Raw genomic sequence first — 12719 nt, forward strand, 5'->3', positions numbered from 1 at the left:
GTCTTCAACTTGAAGGTGAAGCCATACTTCATTCTTGAAGAAAATAACAACATTAAAAAAAGATTCATCTGAAAAACAATGACATTTAACTGCATCATAAACATAAAAATCAATTCTTAAAACATAAGATAATCTTCAACTCAAAGACAGAAGCTGTTTACAAAGCTATTCTTTATAACAGTGAAAATTCCACCTTCATTCATTTTACTAATCCCCCTCAGTGCCTTATAAACCTCAATCAGGTCACCTCTGAGGTGCTTGGTTGCCAAGCGCTTTAGCCCACACAACCGGAACCTTTCCTCATATGGTTATCCTTCTGCCAATCTCACCCTTCGAGCTGCCCACTATATTTGGACACTTTTAAGAAACTAAATGTCTTTTTTCAGATGAGGTCTACATACCTCTCTGCCTCTGCCATCTACTCTATATGGAGTAGATAACAGAGGCTGCTAAAAGTAATGGATAAGCTTTTCACTGTAATTTTCTATAATCATATGTCATGTCATACAATAGACAGGCTATAGCAGCCACTCCAAGATTATTCGTAAAAAACAAAACAAAAAAGTCATGGTAAATTCAGATGCTTATTATATTCTACTTGGACTGTAAAACAGCTAATATTGTTCACTCTCAGTTCAAGGGCTTTAAAAAAGATACACAATTTTCTTGACAGTAAAAATAACTTCAATAACCTCAGTTTGGAAATAGATCTTGATGCACACAATGTCTAATTTCTCCTTCACCTTTAATAATCTTAGGCAAGCACAGAAATTCATTATGGTTTAGCCAACTGATATTATAGCTAGTTAAAACATAGTTGGAATGAATTCAGATGTTAAAACACTATTAGCCATCAATCCAATAACTTTCCTTACACCGTGTGGCTGTTACAAATCGAATCCGTTATTAGGTGATGCTCCCAAATCACCAAGAGTGGTAAATGGCTTTTTTCAGCCTATTTGGACTAATATGCTCTCTCTCTCTCTCTCTCTCTCTCTCTCTCTCTCTCTCTCTCTCTCTCTCTCTCTCTCTCTCTCTCTCTCTCTCTCTCTCTCTCTCTCTCTCTCTCTCTCTCTCTCTCTCTCTCTCTCTCTCTCTCTCTCTCTCTCTCTCTCTCTCTCTCTCTCTCTCTCTCTCTCTCCACTCTTTTGCCAAGGTCTTCAAAGTTGTGGACAATTTTCCACCAAAAATCACAAATACTTTTGAAATCTCTTTCCAAAATGCGATGGGGATGCATATTGGAAGTGTCAAAACTATTATTTCAGTTAGATGACATATGTGAATATTTTATAACACGTCGTGATTCAGCAACCATGAGTGACTGTGAATTAGTTTTAAATGACATAACTCTCAAGTGTACAAAATTCTCTCATGTTAATAAAATAAGTCAACTCTGGCAAAAAGGTGGAGCTCATTTACATAACACTGTACCTCATCTTTGAAATTTTGTGCTTGGCTCAATCAGGATTATTTAAATGAGTTTCAATTAAAAGGCGCACCAGTCTGTAGAGACTGGTGCTCCTATAAATATGACATTCCTTTAACTTTCAAAAAGAAGAGAATAAATCACAAAAAAAAGTTTTTTTAATATGAAAATGCTGATGAACCTATAAAATAACTAGAAGATTGTTTCAGAATTGAATATTGCAATGTAATGATTAATGAAATTAAAGCAAATTTAGACCACTAAATGGATTTGTTGATAAATTTGATATTCTTTTTTAAGTACCAAACCTGAAAAAGTCTTATATTTTGGAAATGATTATGGTGATTGTTACAGACTGTTTATGCTTTTTCCAGCAGTTATTTTATTATATATAATAATATTATATAAGACCTTAATATTATATATACACAATGTACAAAATAACAACTAGAAACAAATCACTGTCCTTCACTGCCATGTGATAAAGGCCATGTCAAAAGGAGGAACTTTTACCTTTTTTTTTTTTTTTTAAACGTGGCTGAGTTAGTTGGTCTCAGACAAGAATTGATTATTTTATTTCTCTGAAACTAAAGTTTTTCACCCAGATGCAGACATCTGGTGCATACTGTTATACACAATATATGAAATATATGATGCTTTCTGCACTAAATCAACCAATAAAATACAACTGAAAAGCACAGAGACAAAATTAACAATAAAGCAACCTTCGATTGTTCAATAGATATTTGTTTGCTCTTTGATGTTATACATAGTGGAGAGCTGATAATAAAGTGATTCATGATAACATTTGATTTTTGACAATTTTGTACAAACCTTAGTCAAACTGAAACTCTTGTGTAGCTTCCTAAAGCAGTGTCTTTGCCAATGCTGAACAAATTCATGGCAAGATAGGATTCAACGGTCCACTGTTAAACATTCATGGTGTATTGAATCAAGCAGTGACGAAAAAAAAAAGAAAAAAAGAAAAGACATTACAGGGTGACTTCTGACTTACAAAACAGGGGCGGACTGCGATAAAAAGGTAATTAGCTGAAATTCTCTTTTATAATAGCAATTAAAATTTTAAGTTTGTTTATTCTTAATTGTGTTTTCGGTTAAGACCAGCATTAATATCAGCACAATTTGCAAACAACTGAAATGCATTGTCAACCTAATGCTCAGGGGTTTATCCAAACAAACACAAAATTAGCAGCCTTGGTGCCTCATATCCCATCCTCCCCTAAAGTAAGTCTGCACTTGTTTACAAACATTCTACACAGATCACACTCCAAATATATACAGTATAATGATGTCGTGAATACATATTTTTCAAATATTTATTTATTTTCCACCTGATCAAATAAAAATGGTTAAAAAAAAATTCCTATATATCAGCACAGTTTACAAACAACTGAAATGTAAAAATTATTTTTGGATCCAGTTCCTTTGTTACTATGTTATAGTACCTGATTAAATTGGTCAGACAAGATCACCCCTTAATAAATCAATGTTGTGACTGCAGTATAACTATTACTGTCTAGATGGTCCTGCATTACTTCTTTAACCAAGTGACCTCATTATTTTCTTTGGAATCAATGAATAAATTATTACCTATATTGCAATACTATTATTAATAATTATTATTAATTTTTTTGTATGATCCTTGTATTATTATTTATATAATATTTAGCCCTCAATGTTAGCCCTTCTGGCCTGTGCACCATCCAGAGTTGGTTGTAATACTGTATAAATTTTGCCAACTAATAAACTATTTATTTTTGTCCAACCTATGGACTAAAGGGTTTTAGAATGTATAAAGAGAACGAGACAGGTGAAAGTTTTTAATTCAGTTTTTGAAAAAAAGAATGAATATAGGTCCTATAAAATCATGAATGAAGAAATGAATATAGGTCCTATAAAATCATTACGTTACCAACATCAAAAACATGTTCACAATACAGCACTACTATGGAATGAAATTCCAAGTTCAGCATTTACTAAATCACGGAGACCATTTTGGCCTAAGGTTGATAACACTACAGAAAGTACAAAAGAAAATGAAGAACAAGATTACACTAGCCAATGAGATTTTTACCTCCAAGAACTTAAATGCTGTTTTTAACCAATTTTTATGCATAGATTTCGAAAATCACTAGTTTCGCATCACATCATAGTTATCAAATATAGAGGGAGTTACATTTTATCAAAATATGCCAATTTTGCATAATCTAGCCAGTAATGTATGACATACTGAGATTTATTTTAACAGATATAAGCTATTTTTCTTAATTTTCGCAACCAATTCTGGCCTCGGTTTTCTTGTGATAAACATAATTAGACTTCTATCCATGGTTCTTAGATTCAAATTCCGATGCAACAATTTACAATTTGAAGAGAGCCAATTAAAATTTTTGGCGAGGATTTTTTTTAGGCTGTGCCACTGTTTACCAAGTATTAACTGATTGTGACATGTTCTCAGGTTTGTAAATCTATCCTCCAATCTTAAACAGCCTTTTGCTGTTTATGTTTTACAGCCTTTTGCAGCCCTATGGTTTGGCTGTTTGTTTGTTTCGGGACCCTATGGTTTGGCAAGAACCACCTAACCACATTAATGATTACTACCTCTGTATGACAAATGTATCTGGTATGTCTAAAAAAAGCAAACACACTATAATACATCCAAATATACCTTCTGCAATTTGGCCCATTTTACACAGTGAAGATTTGCCAGTACCAGTGCCCCCCCCCCCCCCAAAAAAAAAACTTTGGGTAGTGGGGATTGCTCGAGACTTAAATTTGCTGAAATAACAAGCTGAACTGTTAGGTTCTACAGCAGTGGAATATACTTGCAGCAGGAACAAAGATTTCAGTGTTTCGAAAAAGGCGCAAAAAGTTTTCAAAATATTTTGCTACGGAGGACAGTATGTGTTTTTTCAAAGACATTACTGGACTTATGAAAGAATTAGGTGTCGTGCAGCAGTTTTTCTTCATAATGGCAACTAACTTCCATCAGTCCTGTGTTTCATTCAGCTGGACTTAAAGAAAGTCATGAAAGCATATCTAAGGTCCTACATGCTATAAAATATCAGGATTATGGTTGGAACATATGCAGTGATCTTAAGGCTATTGGTTTCAGGGGGGGGGTCACAAAATATTGTTGTTTTTTGTTTGTGGGACAGTCATGTGACAGAAGAACATTATGTTCTGCAACACTGGGACAAGCAGAAAGGGTTCATATCAGGACAATGCAATATATTCCTTTGGTGCAATAAAACATGGTTCTTCTTTCACCCCTGCACATCAAACTTAGATTGTTGAAATGTTTTGTGAAGGAACTAGATAAAGAGGGTAACGGATTTGCATACTTGAGAAGTGCATTTCCTAATTTAACATATGGCAAACTTAAGGAAGGAATTTTCATAGGACCCCAAATTAGGAAACTCCTGAAAGACTGTGTGTCTGAAACCCAGTTAAAGGAGGTTGAATCGGCCGCTTGCCAATCATTTAAGGTGGTAGTACATTTTTTTGGGTAATGGGAAAGGAGAAAACTATGAGATGTTGGTGTCTAATTTACTCGCATGCTACAAAAACGTGGGCTGTCGAATGTTGAAAATTCATTTTCTTCATTCCCATTTCGAATTTTTCCCTGAAAATCTGGGAGATGTGAGTGATGAACAATGGGGCAGTTTCATCCAGATATTTTCATCCAGGAAAAACAGTACCAAGGTTGCTGGGATCCTGTAATGATGGGGGATTACTGCTAGTTCCTTCTGAGTAAGCAGGAATACAAGAGAAAATCCCATACTAGCAAACATTTCTAAGGACAATAAAATAATGAAAATATAAACATTTTTAAGGACAATAAAATAATGAAACTACACAACTGTAAAGTACTTACAGGTATACCGATTATATATTATTGAAATATAACTATTTCGCTATGATTTATGATATTTTTTCCAAAGTTAAATGAGTTATAGAGAATGTATAATATTTTTTTTTTCACTTGTATTACAAACATGAATTATACATATACAGTGGCATACAAAAAAATTGCATCACTTGTGAAATTTGCAAATAATGTGTTTTGCGCTGCATTGTGGGTTGCAGAAATGTTCGAAATGCATTTGTTAGATAGGATATATATATCTCTGTGAATGAAATCCAATAAAAAGACTCCACCTGATTGCCATAAATTCCCAAAGGGTAAAATGCTTAATTAATGGAAATATGAGAAATCATGCAAATGGCAATCATGACAACCAAACATATATTTTATTGCATTTACGTGTACAAACTGAAATGACAAGTTAACGTAACAGAATTATGTACTGTAAATCAGCAAAATAAGTCCTCAATATTTTGTCGTTCCTCCTCGAGCTGCAATTACAGCCTTGCAATGATCTGGCATAGAGTTAATCAACTTCTGGATATACGGTTGCCCAATTTGGTGGTACCATACCCTTACAATGCTCTCCTGCAGCTGAATCTTATTTTCTGATCAATTTTAGATGACATTATGTACCAGCAATTTTCAGTAGGGTTCGAATCTGCACTGTTGCAGGGCCAGTCCAACACTGTAATGTCAGCATTTCTGAGGTATGACTGCAACTTGAGGGAGAAAAACAAGGGAAAACATTGGTGTAAGTATGTTTTAAGCCTTGTGAGACAAGAAGACAACCTCATCATTAAATCTAAATAGCGTAAAACTTACCAATTTTTCTGTGTGGCAAGGTGCTGAGTCCTGTTGAAAAATGCAGTTTTCGACGTCTGTGTGGCGATCCCTAATAACGGGTTTCAATCACTCTCCAAGATAGCAGTGTAGGTTTCTGCATTCAACGTTCTGCTAATAAACTTAATTCGCCCCACCCCTTTGCTTGTTATGCATCCCCAGACCATCAAACTGGCAGGGAACTTTACAGTTGGTGTTATGCAGTCAGGAATTTTTGTCTTCTGACATATCACTTTCCATCAGAGCAATGCAGGTTGAATTTTCATTTGTCAGAAAAGATGACGGTATCCCAATGCTCTTTTGTCCATGAAACGTGTTTTCACCCAAGAAAATCACTTCTTCCTCATTTGTTGGGTCAATAAAGGCTTTTCCTTGGGCTGACAGGCATGTAGACCACATTCTGAAAGCCATTTTTGGAGAGTTTGTGCACTTGTTTCAACACCAGAGGCCATCTCAAAGTCCAGTTTTAGATCAGGAGCACTAGCATGGCGATTACGAAGACATAGCCATTTCAAACATCGATCTTTATAAGGTGTAGTCACTCTCTTACAGCCTGATCCAGGTCTTCTCTTCACATCACCGGTTTCACGCTTTAATTTCAGCACTCAGGATACTGTTGACTGGTGGCGGCCTATTTTATCAGCAGTAGCACACATAGAAAGCCCTTCCTGGGACAGAGCAACAGTTACACTTTTTTCCTTGGTGTCAACTGAACATATAGAGCTGTGCTTACACCTCCACAAAACAGGATACTAATGAGCTTATACCCTTCCAACACTGTATTTATAGAAATGACTGATGCAATACCTTGCAATTACTGTCTGATGCAATACCTTTTTGCTTTGCAACAAACAAAATGACTGTAATCAAACAATATCTTATACGTTTCACTACAGATGTCACTTTTTTTAAGGTGATGCAGTTTTTTTGTCCGCCACTGTATATCCCTTTATTTTAACATTAAATATTGGTATATCTTTTGATGTAGATGTGATAGAGACTTTTTATGGTGATTTTTGGAATCAGCGTATTTATTTCCTCCAGAATCACATATTTTCAATGCAGAGTTATGACAAAAAATATTTTTTTTTTGGCTAGTGTTATTGATAGATTTCTGGAACACTAAAGGTTCTGAAGACAATGCAAGAACAACAATGGATTCAATAATGATTTCTAACAAATCGGTGGTGATTTGTTGGAAAATGATATATATTCTGTTATAAAGATACATAACTGTATTCCTTCACAAAACTATAACACTGATGTTCAGCTGCATTTAAAACAATTTCAAATGGAAAAATAGCATTTAAATATTTCATTTACCTTGGGCACTGGTTAATGGGGGTTACAGAAGTATCATGAGTTAGGACAATATATAACTTTGGTTCGCCTAGGAAAGAAAAGAGAGAGAATTAAAACAAACACTTTTAGTATTTCTAAATTAACTGTAAGATAATATATTTAATCATTAAAAGGTTCACCTAAAATTAACTTAAGCAATTACAATTAGTATCAATTTTTAATGTCATAAATGCTGGAACTAGAACTTTCCAATGTAAAATTACTCTCTTTTAATTTTTAATGACATAAATCTGTCATCTGCAGTTTGTTTTGGAAAAATTCTGATGATGCAAAATTGTGACGTTAGAATTTTTGGAAACAGGCTTCATCAATGGTTGGGTAATCATCATAGTATAAATGTATATTAATAAATATATATATTTATTAATATATATATTTATATTAATATATATATAATTATACATATATTTAAATAATGTTGAACCAATTGAAAAATGGAATATTTCATAATAAAAATAAAAAGGAGGGTACAGCATACATCAGGGGCAGCAAAAAGCATATTCCTCTACATGATGCTTAAAATATAATCATATAAATTAGAATAAGGTTAAAAATAAAAATAAAATAATGCCAGCAGTACGGCAAGACAAGAGCGAGTGTTTTTTCGCTCTTGTCTTGCCGTACAAAGTGCAAAGCCACACTACTGACTTTTGTCAGTAGTGTGGCTTTGCACTGGAGTGCTTATGTCTGTTCTATTTTTGATTTTCGCTGCATCAGGACCACCGCTGTTCAATTCCCTGCATTGGCGGACTGATCTTACGATCGATTCTCCTTTGTGGCGATTTGTTTAGCGTTCGAAATGCAGCGATTCCCTGACCATTATTGGCCTTGTGGTCCTTTGTCGAGATGGGGCATAATGGTCAGTCTATTTTTGTCTATTTTTGGCTTTGTTTTATTGTAGTGGTTTAAATCTCTGTTTGGTGATATTTCACATAAATTTGGACCTGGTGCCCATCAGAGGGGGCACCGTTAAATTTCTATTTAATTGGCTTTTAAATTTCAAAGAATTATTATTCGTATATTTAGATTTTCTAAATTAATTTAGAGTTTCTGCTGCAATATTTTTACTCTTGTTACCCCTCTCTTCCCTCCCTGTTTTATTTGAATTTAGGTTTGATTTTGTTTTTTCGCTCTTGTCTTGCCATACTGCTGGCATTATTTTATTTTTATTTTTAACCTTATTGTAATTTATATGATTATATATATATATATATATATATATATATATATATATATATATATTTGTACATTAATAAATATATATATATATATATATATATATATTAACAAAAATTAAATTTATAAATTTATCTTAAATATTTTTATATATTTAATATTTATATATTCATTAAGATAATAAATGCCCATCCCATCTAATAATCTGTCCAATTACTCCTAAAATTTATTCAAATTAACCACATCCACAACACTAGATGGAAGTTTGTTCCAACAGTCAACTACCCTATGGCAAAAAGCAAATTTCACATCTATCCTGCAACTATCCTTCCTTAATTTAAATTTATGTCCTGTGTATTTGTCTTAGCAAGAGTAAGGATGCCATATTTAATTACATTGGTATTATTTTTTTATGAGAAAGAGATCCATAAGTATTGAAATGTGAATAACTTTTTGTCTGTGGGTTTGTTTTTTGAGATAGATTTTATTCAATATTCTATTTTCATATACAGAGGTGTAGGAAGTTTATTAATACAGAATTTAGGAAGTTAAATTTTGAAGTTATATTTTATATAAAGTTTAGCCTATTATTAGTTTCTCTTCTACAGTATATTGTAGTCTTTCATTAAACCTCTGAAAGATGGTTCTAGTGACCATGTAATTTTGATAAATCTCTATTTCTATTTCTCACAGTATTAATATTAGCCATTTAGCGCAAAGAATAAAAACAGAAATAAAATAAATCAAAAATAACAATAAAAATATAAGGAAAATATAGTTTCCTTAAAAAGAGTGCCCTTCTGAGGACACTAGTTTTAAGGAGATCATGTCACCCACCAAGTGCATTTATTGCCACTATAGCATATATCTGAAAAGACCTTGTATGTTAGAGGTCGTTTTACCTTGCAGATATTGACAAAAGGCTAAACATTGTTCATTATTAAGAAAATAATGAACTATTTAGAAAATAACGAACTTCAAAGCTCATCCACTTTTCTTTTCTGTACCCCGTGAAGGATTCATCATTTTCTCATATAACTGCTGATATTCACAATTAGCCCTGAAACTAATTAGCATTAGCAGAGGCATATTAAGCTGTCAACTTCCAAAATGAACGATGGAAGTTTATTCCAGCAATCATTCTGAATATCAGCAATTATACAAGAAAGTGACGAAAGCAGTTATATGACCAGCCCTGAAGTTAGATTATGAAAAGTTCATAATCTAACTTCTGGGCTGATCCTTCTTAGGTTTTAACTTGGAAGTATCTCATTGGTGGTGTGATTTTTTTAGCAGGTTAATCTGATTTATTATTGATCTTTTAATAAGGTAACTTACATTTACATTAATAATTCTTCTCGGTTAGTATTTTTTTTTTTTATTTTATTTTATTTTTTTTTTTTGACTTGGTGTTTATTCAGGGAGTTTATTCTGGGTGTTCATTCATTATGTATGTGTGTAATGATTAAATTTGTAAGGATTACTGATAATTTCATTTTTATTTTAGTGGAAATAAAGTTGGGAATTCGATTTCATAAAGTACTCAAATAAGATAATTTAGTGTCTGGTATGAAATTTAATTCCTAATACTTCAGTTCAGCAGGTTTCACAAGTATATGAAGCTTAGTCTAATGAAATGTATGAGACAATATATTAATTATCCTTTGTTAAGGTCTAAAGGCAGTTAAGTTTAATACTCTGTAAACATTAAAAAGCTTTCCATGCTGAGTGGACATTTGGGTTAGTCCAGAAATAATCAACCTGCTGCACCTGCCCCATGAGAATTTTCTCCATGTGAAGACAATTTGCAGCCCAGCATGAACGTGTTACAAATATGTTCATGCTGGGCTGAAACTGCACACACAGTCCTATGGGTGAGTGCATTTTAACAAAATTCATGCATAGTGTGTTTTTTTTTTTTACCTCTTACATATTTGACGCTAAAATGACAGCATGTGAGATTTTGCGCTTATCTTGTTTCAGTTCTTCTGATTGTTTGTTAATTAAAAGAGCATTAGTTCTAAGTTTCAAGTGTTGTTTTGTATTGCATAGTAATGAATAGAGAATTTCTGTCAATATTGCAGCAGCCCATCAGTGAGTCACTCTGCTTGATGGAACTGATATAATTGACCAAGCTTATCTAACAGCAGCCCATGGTCAATGATTTATTGAACATTACCCTGTAGAGATAGGGCAGTCATAATTCCACTGTATAAGGCAACTGTAAGAACACATTTGGAATACTCTGTTCAAGTATGGAGACCTCACTGAAAAAAGACATTGAGCTTCTTGAAAGGGTCCAAAGACAGGCAACTCGCATGGTGAGATGCCAAAAGGATGACTGTATGAGAAAAGACTCCAATCATGAGGGCTAGAGAGCTTGGCAATTAGGCACCTCAAAGGCTAGGGGCCATAAATTCAAATTACAGGGGATGAGGTTTAGATAAGAATGTAGGAAGTTTTCTTTTAGCCAGTTGATTGCTGGAACAAGTTGTCCTCACAGGTAGTTGAGGCACTTGCACTATATGGCAAATACTATTACTGTTACTATTTGAAAAGTTCAGTATCTATCCTTAGTCTTGCATGGGTTTTAACCTGAAGGAGGGAGTTACTTTCTCATTGGTAAAATTTTTTTACCAATGAGAAAGGAACTAATTAATGTCTAATTTTTCATTATTCTTTTTAGATAGCATATGCATTTTTTGTTCAGGAGACTTTTAAATATGTGAAGTGCAAGCCAAAATATCTTAAAAAAAGTGTCTTAAACACAAACATTATTTTAAGAGAAAAACAGCCAGTTTATATGAAAGGATCAGTTAACTATATCATTATTTAAAAGGATCTTAAAAACTAGTGAAAGACAGAAGAGTATACAGAGGATCTGAGACTTGAAGCAACTATCTTACTGAACTGAGCATATTAAAATAGAAATTAGTGAAATTTTTCACTAATTGCTATTTCTCACCAAACAAGATTTATATTGAACAAAAACTGTTCAATATAAATCTTGTTCAAAACATGTCTTTAGATGAAGAATGGCAAAAATTTAACAGAACTCAAGCAAACTTAAAAATTTGGATTGAATTGAAATTCTCAAGGATACTCAGCATGGTTTTGTAAAGGGTAAATCATGTTTAACAAATCTGGTTTGCTATTTTGATAGGGTCACTCATGAGCTGGATTTAGGGAATAATTTCGACATTGTTTATTTAGATTTCAGCAAAGCTTCTGACTCAGTCCCACATGAGCGGTTGCTTTATAAGCTGGAACAGGTTGGAATCACTGGGAAAATCCTTAGATGGATAGCAGGATGGCTTCAGAGCAGGAGGCAGAGGGTTGTGATAAATGGCTATTCCTCAGATTGGGTTGATGTAAGAAGTGGGGTTCCCCAAGGATCAGTATTAGGACCACTGTTGTTTTTAATTTTCATAAACGACATTGATGAAGGGATAGAGGACGTGATGTCTAAATTTGCAGATGATGTTAAAATTGGTAGAGTAGTTAATGATCACTGTCAAGCTTCTTCAGAGAGACCTAGATAGACTTCAGGAATGGTCAGAAAAATGGCAGCTCTGCTTTAATCCAACAAAGTGTAAAGTATTACACCTGGGAAACAGTAATCCCAAAATAACTTATTCACTTGGTGGAGTTCAACTAAAACCAGTACTGGAGGAAAGAGATTTGGGTGTTACGATACGGTCAGACATGAAATTCTCTAAGCATTGTAAACAGGTTGCAAGGAAGGCCCATGGTGTCCTATCAAAGCTCTATCGAACTTTTGCAAGTAGAGATAGAGACGTGATAATCCCATTATATAAGGCTTTTGTTAGACCACACTTGGAATACTGTGTTCAAGTATGGAGACCGCACCTAAAAGAAAGACATCGAGCTTCTTGAAAGGGTGCAAAGACGGATAGCTCGTCTGGTGAGATCGGCAAAAGGGCATCCTTATGAAGAAAGACTTTGAATGTGTGGGTTGCAGAGTTTGAAAACTAGACACCTTAGAGGAGATTTGATTGAGGT

General features: G+C 33.7%; 1 protein-coding gene across 1 annotated transcript in view; it reads right to left on the reverse strand.

The window, feature by feature from the left end:
* Cc2d2a (Coiled-coil and C2 domain containing 2A) overlaps positions 1 to 12719 on the reverse strand; it is a 422612-nt gene that overhangs the window by 187131 nt on the left and 222762 nt on the right. The window contains exon 17 of the mRNA XM_090380928.1: positions 7482 to 7548. Coding sequence (XP_090237054.1) covers positions 7482 to 7548 — 67 coding nt within the window. The remainder of the gene's footprint in view (positions 1 to 7481; positions 7549 to 12719) is intronic.

The sequence above is a fragment of the Mastigoproctus giganteus genome, chromosome 9, assembly GCF_048544385.1.
Source record: "Mastigoproctus giganteus isolate SK-2022 chromosome 9, ASM4854438v1, whole genome shotgun sequence".
NCBI classification, from domain to species: domain Eukaryota; kingdom Metazoa; phylum Arthropoda; class Arachnida; order Uropygi; family Thelyphonidae; genus Mastigoproctus; species Mastigoproctus giganteus.